Raw genomic sequence first — 18,622 nt, 5'->3', positions numbered from 1 at the left:
AAACCAACACAAGCTCTTGTGTGGCACATGACAGTGCCTAAACTGGGTTGCCAGATTTGCCAAGGCCAGTGAACAAGAAGAACCCGTAAACATACGGGTTTTCCTGAATGTTGACCTTGCCAAGTGCAGCAGTTGTTGCATTGTTCCTGCCACTCCACCTGCTGTGAACCAATGACTTTGGCACACTGCTAATTGAAACAGGAAAGCAGCTTCAATGGTAATCCCCTTACCCATACAATTGGCAGGATACGTTAGGTAAATCAGTACTAATTTACATTAACAAGTGAAGCACGAGGACTTTCTATATGAATTTACCATGAGCTTTAAAATTCCTACTGTCCCAGAAGTCACAAATATGAGCAAGTGAGATGACTGCAGCAGAAATGAATAGAAGAATCAATGGTGAATCTCTATATCATTTTCTGTTTTGTTCACAATTACAAGCTTTTGCATAATCTGAGCAATACATGGCTTTGAGATGTAGGACTAGATACTTAAATGGGCACATCTTCTACACATCATTTCACTGCTTGGATGAAAAACTTTTCTCATTAATATACAAATTCTAATGAACTCTACATTTCATCTGGGGAGAAAAATTAATTCTTGCTGTGTGAAAGACCTTGGCATCCTGACATAAGCACAAAGAAATCCTTACAGCTAAGAACTTTGAATGGTTACCTCCAGATGAACTTTTATCATGACTTTTTATAAAATGTATTTTCTTTATTAACTTTGACCTCACATGAACTTCTCCAATGCACCAATGTGAATTTTCCCATTTCCCAAACAGCCACTGGCATAGCCTATACAAGTAGGTTACAAAAGAAGATAAAGAAAAACAAAGCCTATTTTCAAGAAATAATAAACATAACAGGGTCAGGTGAAGTAGGGAGGAAAGAAGCTCATTATGAAGGCTCTTACTCACATGGACTAGTGTAGCCAAACTCCCTTCTCCATTTGGGAGGCCAGATCTAAATTTAAGATGATCTTAAAGACAGCAGCTACAATAATCTGCACTCTCAATGCTGCACAGAACTGGCAACATAGGTTATGTATTCAATACCTGGAGTGGACTTGAGCCTACAACCCTCTGATTCCAACAAAGCTAAGCTGGCACTCAGTCAATGCAGAAAAATACCACTATTTTTTGTACTAAGAACAGCTATCAGCTAAACATATTTAAAATTAAATGTATTTGGAAATGAAATGTTGTGTTCGAAGGGCTAAATGACTGAAAAACACTTGTTTTTAAATTCCACAGAAGAGTATATTTAAATATGTTCTTGCCTGCAACTCCTTTCCAAATTCTTTCATGATATTTGTAACTGCATTTGATTTTTACTTTTATTTCTGAAGTTATTATTTAAAATTAAAACATTTCCTGGTTGGGAAACAGCAGAATGCTGGGAAAAGGGTTAGATTACTCATTCTAGACACAAATTATATTCTAGCACAAAAACAAAGTGGAAATAAATCTTGGACTGGACAGGGTAATATTTACCTTCTGAATAACTGACTCCTGAGTCACATCAGTTTGTTTTCACAATGTTTGTCTGTCCGATAATACCTCTCTCTAGATGCATTCTCTCATAAACAGAATTATACATATAAACTAAGAAGTAATAAATGAAATTAGGACTCTGAAATATACAAAGGGACACAACATCACCCTGCCAGAAACTAAGAATTAGGAGGAGGAAAAGTCCTTTCATCACAGTCACAAATGATAGATGTCTGCTCCTTTGAAAACATACCAAAGGACGTATAACATCCAAGAGTGAAGGGGCCTTTCTCCTTCCCTGGAAAGAGACTGTTCGTGTCCTAAGTGGATATTCTTTGTTAATTAAAAAATATATTTCAAAAATATAATGTTTACACTTCCTTCAGCTTCTAGGTCTCAATCCTGATCAAAAATCCCAGGAGTGTTCCAAACTTGGTCTGAAAAGGCAGAATGCCTGAAGTTTGGGAATAAAGGGTTTCAATCATCTCCCTGGCCCTTTTTGTCCCAATGGAAATGATTTAGTCTATAATACTGTGAACTGGAAATTCTGATTTAAGAGAATCAGTTAACCTAGCTCTTAGCCTAATCTAAAGCTGTCTAATGAACTCCAATGCAGGTATAGCAGAGGAGTTACAGTTTTTTGGGACATAAATAAATTTCAAAGCAACTTAAAAAAAATCATATTATCTTGCAATGCTCTGAGGACAAGGATTTTTTTTAGTTAATTTAAGCCTTCTATTTATTAGTGGCAATATTAGTGCTCAGGGAGAATTTATACAGAAAGAGCATTTATTAGTGCCAGATTTCAAGTTGCTCATATGTTCAGCACATTCAACCAGAGGAAAAATAACTACCAATTGAAATATATTCTGGAAACTTAAATCTTTCAAAGACAAGGTAGAAAGGTTTAAAAAAAACAAATAGCAAGTAGAATAGCTCTTTGAAAAATAGATTATCAAAAAACTGTATTTGAATTATGAAAGAAAAATGGTGTGACTTTAAGAGAATTGTTTAAAAAAATAAAAGTGAAAGCACTCTTAGTCAATTTAAATGCCTATTTAATGACACAATAAAATCTTTTGCAACAAACTGCATTATGACTAAAGTTGTTCCTGATTCACATGTAGTCTACTAGACTAAGTAAAACAGTGGATATGTGACATAAAATGGACCTTGGCAAGCATCAGTAGTCTTCTCATATTTTCTATATAAAATGTTGACTCTGTGTATATCATAATGTAGAACATACTAACCAGTGTCCCAGTTACTGATAGACTGGTTCTTGTTGTTTCTTCATTAACTGGTTTAATGTCAGAGCCCCCAGAAATCCCCTTTTCATTTGCCTATATTGAGCTAAACATGGCATAAAAACAAATACTGAAACAAGTGGAATTGGTGCAAATTAAATGGAACTCAGTGCTAATGTAAATGGCAATGTGGTGGTCAATCATTTGTTTTCAGTTAATTACAAATATTGCTCTGTTATCTCTTTACAGCAGGAGTTATAGTTTAGATTCAGAGATGAAAATGCTGCAATTATATATCCAACAATGATGGATGGTTAAAATGCATACATAAAATACAGGCACCCATCTCAAATCAGAGCATCAAAAGAAAAGTACCAATAATACTCTTATCAACTGGTGACTGGAACTTAAAGTATTTGCATGCCACACTCTAAACCAACTATCCAAGTTATTTTACAGTAATCTAATCAATTAAAGCCTTATATACAACTTCCTCATCGTGTAATTGTTGTTAGGCAACGTAACTCCAGACATACAAATTAACACCCACAGGCATGAATGTATTTAAAATGGGCATTTTTTTAAATCTACTGCATCCTCTGAAGCAGTCGATAAACTCAGACAAAACAATGATTTTGCAATAAAACTCAGCTCCTGCCCCTTCTGATTCTACCCTTCATTGAAACCAAAGGAGACCAATATTTGTCAGGGGGCAGAACTGGATTTCTCATCCAGATTGGTGTTAAAGTTGTCCCTGAAGTTCCAATAAATAATGGATATAGGCCCACCTTAAAATTATACCTGATGCTCTATCAAATTTCTCATTGTAGTAGCACTATTTAAAATTAAAAGTTGGTCTATGAGGCCAAAAGATAGTCTTCCTTTTTTTCTGCTCTGAATAATTACTAAGGAGACATTTTTGAAACCTAAATGTGAAGGTGTTTTGTTTTGGAAGGGTTGGTTATGGAGGAAATGCCATATGAAAGGTCATTTTCAGTAATGCACATTATTGTGCCCTGCTAACTTTTCTGTTTAGGCAGACAGAACTGCTGGGTTCCTGTTGATTAAATCAGTCCAAATTCATAACAAAGAAATTGATGCCACAAAACTCGAGACTGCCAGATATGAAATATAAAGCTTTTTTATGGCAGTGACACAGAGGGACAACATCTAATGGATGCTAAGAGTTTAATTTTCTTAGATTTAGGCAAATCTAATCCTGATAGTACTAAACAATGGATTAAACATGGACACTTACACATTAACCCAAAATGGCCTACTCATGACTAGAATGGTTTCTCAATTCATTTTAGGCTTAGCCTGCCACATAGTACTCAACCAAGGAGACAAAATGTTGAGACATAGGTTTGAAGGTAACCCATGGGGTGATCAGAAACAAGGATTTTAAGTAATTGCTTTGCTACTGGAATTTATGTGCATTGAGCTGAGTCTAAAAGATCCTTTCAAAGTGTGGAACTAGCAAGTATTTTGTACACTGTATTTTAATTAGTTTATTTGATATGGAAGAGAGGCTACTTGTCTTTGGTACAGCTGTTTCTAGTGTTGGAGCAGAGGCAGATTCTCTTGGCAAATCCAGAGCAGATCGACCTTTAACAGACTGATCTGCAAAACAATTTTGTACCACGAATATAACTTCTTTTGAACTTCAAACCTGCGCACTACCCTGACCAATTGCACTAACATTTATTGGTAAATGCTGAAACTTTAAACTAAGCTAATACATTCTTGTTAATATTGTATACGTTAATATAGTTTGTAATTCATGCTTTGAAAATTAGCATTAAAAACAAAATATTCAAACTCCAAACAGATTAAAATATTAGACAAAGACTGTAATCCTTCCACATCTTAAACAATAAAGAAGTGGCAATATAAAAAAACATTACTTTAAAATGAAAGCTGGTATTTTTTGATGAAAACATTATTTACAACCAGTTAACACTATAAGATATAAAACTGCTTGGTGAAGAGAGAAACTTTCCTGCTTTGGGTTTAATAAACAATTAATAAATAGCCATTTACTGTTTGTGGTATAGTTCGATGAATGAAATTTATCATTCTTAAAACAAAAATATATGAAATGAATAACAAGTATTGGGAACAGGTCCTCTTACACATAATTACATTTTGCCAGTTTTATCATTGTAAGAACTGGAGCTTGGAAAGAAATTTTAAATGAGAAAACCATCTGATGCATTAGCTTATGGTACACATTCAGATGATGACAGATTGGTTGCAAATTTTTAATATTTTCTGTTATTGTTTCGGATTTCAGCTTTCATAGTTTACCTTTGTGTCGATGCTAATATTGTACTAATGAGAACGTAGTTGGCTCCACTGGGCAGGCCACATCATTCATATGTCTCATGACTGACTCGCGAAACAAACACTCTGTTCTGAGCTCTGTCACAGGATGAGATTGCCAGATAGACAGAGGAAAAGATTCAAGGCGATACTCAAAGCTTTCTTAAAAAACTGAAACATCCCCAGTGATTCTTGGGGACCTCTGACCTAGGACCACTCAAGTGAAGGAGGAGCATTCAAGATGCTGTTGAGAACATCAAGGCCATGCATCTGAAGCATACGGAAGCTTTGTAAAAATGGCAAATGGAACAGGCCACCTCACAAACCACCCATCCGTGAGCCCTGTCTGTGAAAGGAGCTGCTGCTCCAATTTTGGCTTCATCAGTCACCTCAGAACTCACAAAACCATGAGCAAGTCATACTGGATCCTAAGGCACTGCCTAAGGACAATAACAACAACTAACAAGCTTTCAAGCAGTGTTACTTTAACAGGCTGAATATTTACTTTGCATGTGGTTGGGGAAAACAATGTTTAACAGTGGTTGATCTTACTCTTTCTTTTTCACAACTGATATACAGCTTATCCCCCATCAGACAAGTATACTTATACACACACATTTAACTGTAAATGTTAGGCTCCTTTCATCAAATCTATTTTTATTTAATTATGTATTTCAATTACATATTATATATATAACACACACACACAATATAAAAATATCATGCAATTTAATTAATTATTTATGCTGTTGTGAAGGTGGGGATGTGCTACCCTGAATTCTCATGAAAGAATGCTCCATGAACTATATTGCCAACACTGAGATACAGTCATTGGGAACACTAGTTAGAGAACAGGGCTACAGCTTTGCAGCTCTCATCCCTAATCTGTGCTCCCCTAATGACCAAGTGGTTTACACATTATATATTCTGCAGGCTGTTTATGCATCATGAAAACATGCAACTGCAGTATATAATTATACTGTAATTTTTCAGCCCACTTCTTGTATGCAAATAAATTAGAATGGTAAACTATTTAATGTTAAGCAGATCATTCAAGCTAACTTCATCCACCTCAGTAAATGATGGTGCTTTATTCAAACTTGAACTTAAAATATGATAGGAATAGAATTGCGCTTAAGTGCTCTCACACTCCAACATACATCAGTGATGTTCAGAAAACTCAGCTCTTTCCACATAGAAGGAAAGTAAAATTATTGATCTCATATTCCTCCTAGCAGCAGTTACACATTGGCATCATACAAGCCATTCCCTTGACCTCAGTTAAGTAGGAGAAGTGAAGGAAGAATACTGAATAGGCTCAAAACCAGTTGTTCATCAAAAGGAAAATACAAAAAAATTTCAATTTTTAAATCCGTTTAGATAAAATTTTGTTAGAAATGTAATATGGCCAATGGTCCCATTAAATTTTACATTCTGTCATTGCAGTCCTGAAAGCCCACTTCCCGCAGCTGACAGCAACAAACAACTTGCTGGAAGAACTCAGTGCGATGAGCAGCATTGGAAAGGAATTGTCGACATTTTGGGTTGAAACCCTGCATCAGGACACTCCTTGACCCGCTGAGTTCCTCCAGCAGATTGTTTTTTTGCTCCAGATTCCAGCATCTGCAGTCTCTTGTGTCTCCTGCAGCTGACAGTTACCCTTTATCTTGATGCCATTCAACTTAAATAGCTGCTACCATTTGAGAAACGTGGCTTTATTTAACTACTGTAATTAGTTAATCAGTGCCCAAATCCCACCAATACCATCCGCTCCTGTAAAAGCATAAATTGACACAGGCTGTCAATTTGAAATACTTAGTGCTCCTTTTCACCCATGCAGGGGAGTTAAAAATCACACTGTAGTAAGATAATAGCATGCAAGTGTTACTGATTTTCCACACCATCTTATCCTGAATTATACTCTGCCTTCATCTCAGTTTGGAAAATCAAATGTTTCAATTGGCACTGAGAAGGGAAGAGAAAAATTATTGTTTATAAATATCTAACATTTTTTTTCCCTTTTGTCCAAGGCATGCATATTAAAAGGACAATAACAAATCTATATTATTCTGTTTCTTCCTGCCAAACAGACAACTGTGTGATAATTATAAAACAAAAAAATTGTAAATTTCAGTACCAGAGAATGTAATGTCAGATTTTGCCACAGACAAGTTAAAAAATGTTGATAATAATCACCGCATTTAAATAACTGTCCGAGAACAAACTTGTGACAAATATAGTATCCACAGAAAGAGTGTAACAGCGAATTCCTAGCAGTGCTAAAAAGTCTAAATATTATAAATATAAAGGTTGCATTTCTATGCCAGACAAGCAAGTTGTCATCACACTGCACTGCGTGCCACTGGTGTACATATTTACCCAAATACTGTAATTAAAAAAAAGGTCTGCTATATTTTGTTAGAATCGGTACATTTACATTAAACTTAATTATTGGTTTAAAATTGTAACTACTTTGGAATCAGTCAACTCCATCTGTTGTGCCTTGAATTGAGCTACTTAATCATGATACAAAAGTGGAATACATACAAAATCAACCGTGGCTTTATTGGCCTGCAAAAGGATTGCTTTGCAATGCATTCATAACGGTTTTGGTTGTGGGACTGCCACACAAAATTCAATATTGCCCAAGGCGCACAAGGCATTTGCCTGCTGCACATTGTATGAAGTTACAATCAGTACAGGACAGGGGTTAAACACTGGGTTCCTAGGTGGTTGGGATAAAAGTAGACCAGCAGCTTGGAGCACAAATGGGGCTGGGGGTGGTAGAGGGAGGGAGGGGCTATTGTCCAGGGACTGCAGCCTTAGTGAGGGAGAGGAGGGGTGTAAGATCAGGGCACCAAAGGCAACTTTCAACAATTGTAAAGGATGAGGGTCAACACAATTGGAAGGATACAAGGAGTACAGGAAGTTAAAAAAAATGAAAAAGGATCTACCTGGGAGAAGTCCCCATTGCTGGGCTAGAACTTTCTATTGAAGCTCCCATTTAGATAAAACTACTGCCAAGCCAACAGACTGTGAAAACGTGGTTATTTTGGGAGCGTCCAACAAAGATCACATCTCAAAACGAGATAACCTAATTTCCCTGCATTACTCCAAAAGAGCTATGTGTGGGGAACAATGTCATCCCGTGTACAGCTGGTGTAAGTCACATCAGAAACACTAGGATGATTCATGGCCTCAAGTGCCCAGCTGAATTTCCAGAATGGCCTGACTTGACCTAGGAATGTCCTAAATCAAATCCATGCTGGAAATCAGTGAGTTTCAGATGTGTAGCATTGTTTTAAGCAATGCTGTGTGTCCAAATTTCTTGGCCGCCATGTTTTGAAATATAGTCCCCTCCACTATTTCAGTATTTCAATTTGGGAATGATGAATTCATATTAATTCCTTACCAGTGTCTCTTTGGTCTCCAATTCTGTCTAAAATATTGAAAGAAATATCAAGGTATTCCCTCTGAATAGCGCTGACAGCAATCTTCCTTTGCTTCTTCTGCCTTGGAACAATCTGGATTTTGAATTCTGTTTCTTCACCACTTTCATCTTTTTGGTCATTATCTTTTTCAACAGTGAGCTCTACTTCTGTCTTTTCGTTCTGTTCACATTCTGTAGGAAGTTTGAGGAGAACCGTTTTAACCATGGGACTTGGTAGAGGGCTATCAGATTTAGTTTGATCTTTATTCAACTCATAAGTGTCATCCTGGGATGCTTCCAGCACAGCAGATGACTTCCTGAGATTTTCTCTCTTTTGTTTAAGCGTAAGAGGACTTTCACAACCTAAACACTTAGAATATTTCTGTGCTGTTAGATCTTGCAAGTCTTTTTGATCATTCAGAGCTACTGACAAAATGTTCTCTGTATCTAGCAAAGAAGTATTAGCAAAATCCAGACACTGAGAGTCTTTAGAACAATCTTCAACATTGACTTTCACAACAGGAGTAACAGTCAAGCCAAGTGGTGTGGTATTGTGAGATATATTAGTTTCCCCAATTGGTTTATTGTCAGGCGTATTCTGAATTTCATATTCTTCATCACTCTCCACAATCCTAAGAGGGGGGAGAGGCACAAAAACCAGTGAGTCACTATCAGAACTTGAAAGAATTGACTGTTTCTCAGGTGCAGATGAGGAGTCAGAAGATAAGTCAATCAAATCTGTTTCCTCCTTTTGACAGGAAGTACTTTTCTCAGGAGATCCATGTTTAACCTCAAATGTTTCTGTGCAATTGAGTCTGACTTCTGGTATTATTGGTCGCTTCCCTTCTTGAGAGCTTTCTGCAGCTGAAGACCTTTCCTGAAGCTCTCCAGTTTCTGCACTGACTGACAAATCCTGATCTGGTCTTCCATACATGCTTTCCATTTGATTATAATAGGAAGGAAAACTTGATTGCTTTTCAGATTGACATCGATCTAGACATGACTTTCTGCGATGTTCATCTAAAGAACATAGAGCAGAATCTGCATTTCCTATATCAAGTGACTGTTGCTTAATTGCACGCAACTTTTTCTGTTGACCAAAGCCTTCCTGTAATTGTGGAGATGTGCCACAGTGCATAATATTGTCCGGCAAAAGGCTTGAATCTCTGTACTCAGACAGTTCTATCTCTGAACCTAAGAGAAAAAGGATTAAGATTACAAACAGATTTTATGGGTAAATTTTTAAATTTGGCAAGTGAAATTCATTATGTTAGCTAAAATTAAATATCTTCATTAGTTAGAAATGAACCATACATTCAATTCATATTTTTCATCTCTCCACATTAAATAAACGCAATGGACCTGATTAGTACTAAATTCAAACGTGTTGGGTGTTACCTAGCTAATTTTAACATTAAACCATGTTGTTCTGAATTTGAATGCATTAAGAATTGAGGATACTAACCAATACTAGAACAAAAATTTCCATTTAAATAGCTTGTTTAACAAAGTAAAATGCTCAAGGTGCTTTATAAACAAAAACTGACACTGAGCTATTAAGGCAGGGGATCAAAAGCTTGATCAAACAGGCAAGTTTTAAAGACTGCCTTAAAGAAACAATGATGTTGAAAGAAACAATGTTGAAAGAAACAAGAAATTGACAATTGGACATGGCCACCAATGGTGAAGTGATTAACTCCAACAAAGTGCCACACCTTATGTAAAGATGCCAAATGCAAAGAATTTAGGAGGACCAGAAGCTTACTGATAACTGGAGAAGCTGGAGAGATTATGCATGAGGGAGGATTGTAGTTTTCTAAGGTATCAGAACTGTTTCTCAGGCAGCCAGAATCTGTACAAGTCAGACAGCTTGCCCCTCAGCAGAGCTTGATCAATATCCTTTCTAGGGTGGAGTTTGCTTTGGCCATTGGGGTGAGTTTAAACCAGGATGGCAGAGTGATGGGAATCTCAGAGGGCATTCAGGAAGGAGAGAGAAAAAGCAGAAGGGAACATAGTAAAGTAGTAAGTGAAATAAATAAATTGCAAAAACAAAGTCAACAACAAAGTGCAGGGGGTTAAAGTACAGAAATCTGTTAAAATGACAAGATTAAAGGTGCTGTATCTAAATGCACGCAGCATTCACCACTAGGTAAATTAATGGCACACATAGAACTAAATGGGTATAACCTGCCATAAATGAAACATGGCTATAGAGTGACCAGAGCTGGGAATGATATAATCCAGGGTGTTTAACATTTAGAAAGGATAAGCAAAAGGAAAAACAAAATGGTGCAGCATTATTATAAGGGGGAATCAATGCAATGGTGAGAAATGAACGTAGCATGATAGAACAGGATTTGAAACGGAAGTCAATTCAGGTTGAGCTAAGAAGTAGCAAGGGCAGAAAACATTGGTGAGGGCTATTTATAGGTCACCAAAAAGTAGTTGTAATGTTGGGTGTAGTACAAATAAGGAAATTAGAAGTGTGGGGAACAGTAGTAATATAGTAATTATGAATGCCTTTAATATACATGTAGTTTACTTGTCTATTTCCATTTATTATGGACAAATAAACCATAACTGCACGAAGGTGGAAGATGAATTCATGGGATGAAATACAAAAAAATTGCAAATGCTGGAAATCTGAAATTTAAACAGAAAATCCTGGAAACACTCAGCAGTTCAGGCAGCATCTGTGGAAAGAGATACAGGGCTAACCTTCAACAGAATTGGGAAGGAGAGAAAGTATGTTAGTACCGAGCTGCAGAGAGGGTGGGGGAAGGACGTTTCCTAGTCCCAACTGGCCTCATTTTCAACATGGATGTTCAATCCTTCCATACCTCCATTCCACACAAGGACCTTTTGTTTCTTCCTTGAGGAAAACCTGTCTCCTCCACTACCACTCTCCTTTGCCTGAATGAACATGTTGTGACACTGAACAAAATTCAAAGATTTCTCTGTTTTTGCTTTCTATTTCTCAACTGCTTTTAGTTTTACCTGATCCATCTCTGACTGTCCCCATCCCATTCTCCATTTCCTGGGACAACTAGTAATCAGTATCTACTAAAGGTAATCTACCTTGGCTACAACATCCTCCTACTATGTTTCTTGCATGGACTCCATTATATTCTGCCAGTTTCTCCACTTCTGTTGCATCCATTTTGATAATGCCACCTTCCATACCATTCTGATGTGGCTTCCTTTATTCTCAATAATGGTTTCCCCTCCTCTATATTTGACAGCACTCTATCACATTTCAATTCCTGAACTTCTGCTCTCACCCCTTCTCCTCCCACAAGGGGAGGGTTCCCTTGGTCCTCTAGCCTCCACATTTAATGGATCAATCTCTGTAATTTCCTTAACTTGCAACTTGATGTTACCATAAGACCCGTCCTCTCCTCTCTTTTCAGCATTCTGGAGGACCACGCACTCTGTTATTCCATTTTCATAATGCCCACTGCCCTTCTCATACCAATTTCCTATACAACCACAGGAGATTTAACACCTGCCATTTTACCTCTTTCCTTCCCATCATCCAGGGACCCAAACGTGCCTTCCATGTGAAACTATTATTTACTTGTGTTTCTTCTAATTAACTGCATTCAACTACTTATAAGTGATCTTTTCCACATGGGGTGACCAGTTTGCAGAATGCCTCTAATCAGACCATAATGATAACCCTGATCCTCAAGATTTCACTCAGTTTAATTCTCCATCCCACTCGCACTCTGATCTCTCTGCATTCATCCTCATTCACCTCTCCATCTGTCCACTATGTAACAGATCCTACCTTTTGTTGTCTTTGCCTCCTGCCACCCTTTCACCACACCCAGTCCCAATACCTACCATTTCTCTGCAACTTTAAACTTGTTTCAGTTCTAAATTTTCCTCAGTCTTGTTAAAAAGTAATTGGTCTGAAACACTAATCGTTCCTCCCTCCATAGGTCCTGCCCGATCTGCTGGGTATTTCCAACATGTGCTTTTTCTTCAACATAGTTCAACACTTCAACATAGTCCTGTAACCTAGGACTGCCCGCTTCTATCTCTTCCCCAAAATCCACAAGAAGGATGGTCCTGGCAGACCTATTGTCTCCGCATGCTCTTGCCTCACTGAACTCATATCCTCGTACCTGGACACTATCATGTCCCCCTTGGTCCAATCCCCTCCCACCTACGTCCGTGACACATCACACACTCTCCAACTCTTCCATAGCTTTAAGTTATCCGGCACGCACAACCTCATCTTCACCATGGATGTCCAGCCCTATATACCTCTATTCCCCATCATGACGGCCTCATCGCCCTCCCCACCCTCCACTTCTTTCTTGACCAGATACAGAACCAGTCCCCTTCTACTAACACTCTCCTCCACCTGGCTGAACTTGTCCTCACCCTAAACAACTTCACTTTTGATTCTCTCACTTTCTACAGACCAAGGGAGTAGCCATGGGCACTCACATGGGCCCCAGCTATGCCTGCCTCTTCAGTGGCTATGTTGAACAGTCTCTGTTCCAAGCCTACTCTGGCCCCATTCCTCAACTCCTTCTCTGCTATATCGACGACTGCATTGGTGCCACCTCTTGCAACCATGCGCAATTCGACAGTTTCATAAATTCCACCACAAATTTTCATCCTGCCCTCCAATTCACTTGGACTATCTCTGACACCTCTTTCTCCTTCCTCGATCTTTCCATCTCCATCTCAGGAGATTCCTTATCCACTGACATCTTCTACAAACCCACTGATGCCTACAACTACCTCATTTACAGCTCTTCCCACCCTGTCTCTTGCAAGGACGCTATCCCTTTTTCTCAATTTCTCTGCCTGCGCTGCATCTGCTCCCATGATGAGGCTTTCCACTCCAGGATATCCGAGATGTCCAACATCTTTACTAACCGTGGCTCGCACCCACATCTCTGCCATTTCCCACACCTCTGTTCTCACCCCCAGCCCTCCCAGACCCAACAGGGATAGGGTTCCCCTTGTCCTCACATTTCAACCCACCAGCCTACGTATCCAACACAGCATTCCCTGCCACTTCCGCCATCTCCAACGGGACCCCACCACCAAGCATATCTTCCCCTCCCCACCCCTTTCTGCCTTTCACAGGGAACCTTCTCTCCATGACTCCCTAGTTCACTCTGCCCTCCCCATCCATCCCGCTCCCACCCCGGGGACTTTCGACTGCCTCCGCCATAGGTGCAACACCTGCCTCTACACCACCTCCAACCAGGGACTAAAACAGCCTTTTCAGGTGAGACAGAGATTTACCTGCACCTCCCTTAATATCATCCACTGCAGTCGATGCTCCAAGTGTGGCCTCCTTTACATTGATGAGACCAAATGCAGACTAGGTGACCATTTCGAAGAACCCCTCCACTCTGTCCGTAACTGCAATTTGCATCTCCCCTTTGCCAGTTACTTCAACTCCCCCTCCCACTCCACCACAGATATGTCAGTCCTCGGCCTCCTCCACTACCAGAAGTTCAAGCACAAACTGGAGGAACAGCACCTCATTTTCCGTCTTGGAACCTTGCAGCCTAACGGCATGAACACTGAATTCACTGTTCACTTTAGGTAATCCCCACAAACCCCCCAAACCCCATCCATGCCTTTTCTTTTCTTCCCTTACCTAGCCTCCCTCTCTTTTTTCTATCCCCCTTTCCTCCTCCTTACCTTTGACTCATCCCCCAGTGGATCTACTCTCCCCTCCTCTCCTGCACCTGCCTATCAGTATCTCTTACGTGCTTCTACCTATCACCACCTTGTGCCCATCCCACCTCCCCTCTTTTGTCACCTATCACTGCTCTGCTTTTCCCTCCTATATATTGGGCTTCCCCTTTTCACATCTTCAGTCCTGAAGAAGGGTCCTGACACAAAACATTGACCGTCTGCTTTTCTCCATGGATGCTACTTGGCCTGCTGAGTCCCTCCAGCATCATCGTGTTTTTCATGTGTTTTTTTCTATTGCCTTTTTCAGTTATTCTGCTATGCATGCAAACTGTGCCAGAACTGCTGGAGTTCCTTTTTGATCAACAAGAAATTTAACACAAATTAAATAGGAAATCTTTACATTCCACAAGATAGGGCAATACAGCATGGATACAGACCCTTCGGCCCACTGAGTCCAATTAGATGATCAGAAATTTATGAGTTCATTCTTTAACAGGAAATCATCTGGGACTTGACAAGTACAACATGGTTACCAAGCATTAGTGTGATGGTGCAATGCCAAGTTAAAGGTGCAATAGCGATTGCCTGGCAGGTGAGCATGTGGAGAGAAGTTCACATAATAACAGGCTCACCAATCTGATGGGACTAATCCTAAATAATTTCAATAGTCACGTCTAGATTTATGTTTCTTGTGCAAAGAAGTATTAATACGTACTCTTCTGTGCATTCATCTCAACTGGTTGATACTTTACTGATTTGCTCCCTCCAATCCTTTTAAGTCTTGCAAAGAAAGTTTGCGATTCCTTGTTGCAAGCTCCAGTTGGGGTATCATGTACATCTGATTCATCAAATACGCTATCTTCTTCTGGCCAAGGGAAAAAGAAATAAAACATCATAATACTCTGCAGATATATTGCAGTATTCAGGGCATAGCAATAACTGATTGAAATTACTTAAACTGCTTAACTGGAAACTGAAGTGTCAAAGAAACTTGGCTACCTGACAGTTCTTTTTACAAATAAAGCCTGTTACAACAGTATCAGACATCACAAATGCACCAACATACAATGTCGTGGACTGACAAAAAGTAGGAACAATATCTATACCATAATTTTCAATATGATAAATTTCTAGTAACTATCTAAAATATTTCTTTTTTTTAAACAGGTACAAGGAAAGAAAAATTGAAGGTGAAAACAAATTACAAAAGAAAATTCTTTCAGAAAGAAACATTTGGGACACAGTAGATGTGGAACCTGTAATGTGACATGTAGCAAATGCAGTATTTTTAGGGAGAGAAAGTTGCCTTTGGACACAAGGTTCCCAAAATGTTCAACTTCCAGGGCTTTTCTCATGTCATTTCTGGGTCACTCAATTACTAATTGACAGTGTTTGACCAGTAATGATTAGTTAGCAAATCTATTACTCTTGTATCATGCACCTACTAGGATGTCAAAAGGAGCATTGATGTGGGCAGATATCATGGAATTTTCAACATCCTGCAACCTCAACATCAGGAGGTGACACAGCTATGAAAATAAAAATAAAAGCTCAAGAAAATAATTGAACAGGAGCAAAATAATACCTTGGAAGCTGTTCCATACTGTGAAGTTTTGACATACAGACTGTAATACTTTTAAATTTTAAACTTTGAGTTCCATCAATACTAATAAATCTTGTGCTTCCATACAAAAGTAGTGTAGTGGTTAGTGTTACACTATTACAGTGTCAGTGACCTGGGTTCAACTCCAGCCACTGTCTGTAAGGAGTTTGTACGTTCTTCCCGTGTCTGCATATGTTTCCTCTGGGTGCTCCGGTTTCCTCCCACATTCCAAAAATGTACGGGTTAGGAAGTTGTGAGCATGCTATGTTGGCGCCGAAAGTGTGGCGACACTTGCGGGATGTCCCCCCCCCCCCCCGAATACGCTATGCAAAAGATGCATTTCACTGTGTGTTTCAATGTACACGTGACTAATAAAGATATCTTATCTTAAATCAAATTCATATTTACTTTGTAAAAGTTAGCCAAAATAGGAAGCCTGTACTTCATATTTTTATATCTTACCTTTTTCTTTCTCACTGTACTTGCTAATGTTGCTATTATCACTGTAAAGGGGTCCAGCAGTAGGGTGGGGTTTACAGCTATGGTATTGTGCATTCAGGGTATTAATTGTGATATAGATCAGATGCAATACAATCTTGCTGATATCAGAGTCTCTGTAGGGATACTAGAAGAAAAACAATGATATTAGCATAAGTAGTGAAAAAGTGCACACTTCTCAAAATAAAAGGCTGAGTTTTCCAGTCAGCAGCAAAACAACTGCACTCACCACTGAATTTGAAGAAAGCTGCCCAAGGCTAGAGCTACCTCCAAGGCATAAGCTTCCCCTCTTCCAACACTGGTTTCTGACAAGCATCAGTTCTACAGTCTGATGACGCTAACTCTGTTTCTCTGCCTCCAGATGTTGCTAGCATTTTCTGTTTTTATACCAGCCCTAGGGGATCTATGGCTTCCAGCATCTAGAATGTCACCATATATACTGAGCACCCAATTATAATACAGAGCACTCATAGACAGCAAATCAGGAAGTAAAAAGCATGACTATTAACTAGTATGTTAACTATAGTGCAGAGCACAAAATAAAGATTGAAAAGACCTATTTTAGGACTAGAGGGCCTGTTGAACAGTAATTATGGCTATTAAAATTTAATTTCTCTTGTTTAGGGTATTTTTATTCTGAAACTGTAAATACCTAAAATATCTGTCTTCTGATTTTTAAAGTTTATTCTGAAGAATACTAATAAAAACTTCATCCTATTAAGAATCAGGAGGTAGCAATATCCTCACTTGTACATTTAGCTACACATGCACACTGTCAGTTCCATGGCATAATAAAGCTGAATGCTGATAGTTTTCCTGTCAACATAACTATAAAATTCCAGCCATCCAGCAATAATTAATCTATTTTTCCTCTTAAATGTTTTTGTTACATGTTCACAAAGTTCCTATCATCAAGTTGAAAAAATGGTATGGTATGGTGTAATTGCTTCCACTCCAAATAAAGCAATCAGAACAAGTACTTGTTCCCACACAAGGTCATATTTTTATAAATCTGCCCTTTTCTTTGTTGGGGCCAGTTAGCTGGCCTCTGCTACTTAATCTGCTTTAGTGAGATTGGTTTAAAAGTAAATATTGGCTGAAGCACCAAATATTGAGAGAATCATTTGCACTTCTTCAAATAATTCTATTGGGTATTACGTCCAGGCCTTTAATTTATGGTCTCATTCTAAAGATGCCATCTCTGATGGCACAGTGCTTCTTCAGAATAGAGTCTAATATTTTAAATTTTACTGGCATAATATCAAATTAGCAGCTGAGTTGAATTTCTACACTGAAAATTCTATGTAAATATGTGTAATAACCACACAGTTAAAAAAAAACTTGCAATCTGGTAATCTTAATCAGTGCAGTAAAACTGTTTCAGTTATATTTGTGCATCACATAAAGTTTACATATAAACAGTTTTGGTTTCCTCATGACAGATTCTATAAAGCAATTGCTGGGCATTATTTTGTATAGGCATATCACTCAAGTCAATTCTGCACTGTATGTTTTAAGAAAAATAATTCTACCTTGTACAGAATCACTAGCAATGACTTTAGCCACATCTGTCGTATGTGAGGTTTCAGAGTCCAAAGAGAACACCGAGGAGGTTGCTGGAAGTAATGGCGCAGCTGTGGGCAGGTGCAATACTTAAGTACTTGCACTACCAAAGGAAGGAGTTGGTTGCCCAGGCTAATGTTATAATCCATAACCTACAAAAATATAATATTATCAAACATTTAGTAATTAAGTTTAACACAACTGAGAACAAGTTCGGAAAGCCAGTGAAGTAGACTACATATTGGCGGTACGGTAGTGTAGCGGTTAGCATAACACTATTACAGCGTCAGCAACCCGGGTTCAATTCCGCTGCTATCTGTAAGGAGTTTGTATGTTCTCCCTGTGTCTCCATGAGTTTCCTCCAGGTGCTCCAGTTTCCTCCCACATTCCAAAGACATACAGGTTAGGAGCTGTGGGCATGCTATGTTGGCACTGGAAGAGTGGCAACACTTGCGGGCTGCCCTCCAGCACATTCTCAGTAACGCAAAAAGACGCATTTCGCTGTGTGTTTTGATGTACATGTGATTTATAATTAAATATCTTATCTTATATTGTAACTTATTAAATGTGGCTCATTAGGGAATTATTCCTTACCAGTGTTTCATCCATTATTTAGGAAAACTAGGATAACAACTGGCATATAATTTAAATATAATTTTGCCTTTTTTTTAAATGGAAATGAGCATCACAAAAAAGACATGTAAAACCTTCAAGATAAAAACTAGTTTCATAAAGTTACTGGACAGAATCATCCAAAATTAGTACCTACACTACCTTGC

At 38.5% G+C, this 18,622-nt stretch overlaps 1 protein-coding gene across 4 annotated transcripts in view; it reads right to left on the bottom strand.

The window, feature by feature from the left end:
- Nucleotides 1-18,622, bottom strand: part of LOC127568597 (protein unc-79 homolog) — a 145,894-nt gene that overhangs the window by 42,762 nt on the left and 84,510 nt on the right. For all 4 annotated transcript variants that reach the window (XM_052012551.1, XM_052012567.1, XM_052012559.1 and 1 more), the window contains 4 exons: nt 17,813-17,995; nt 16,245-16,407; nt 14,895-15,044; nt 8,489-9,700 (listed from right to left, as the gene is read on the bottom strand). In XM_052012551.1, the coding sequence (XP_051868511.1) occupies nt 8,489-9,700; nt 14,895-15,044; nt 16,245-16,407; nt 17,813-17,995 (1,708 nt within the window). The remainder of the gene's footprint in view (nt 1-8,488; nt 9,701-14,894; nt 15,045-16,244; nt 16,408-17,812; nt 17,996-18,622) is intronic.

Source organism: Pristis pectinata, chromosome 1 (assembly GCF_009764475.1).
Source record: "Pristis pectinata isolate sPriPec2 chromosome 1, sPriPec2.1.pri, whole genome shotgun sequence".
Classification (NCBI taxonomy): domain Eukaryota; kingdom Metazoa; phylum Chordata; class Chondrichthyes; order Rhinopristiformes; family Pristidae; genus Pristis; species Pristis pectinata.
The sequence above is the reverse complement of the archived record's forward strand: the minus strand, read 5'-3'. Positions and strand labels throughout refer to the sequence as shown.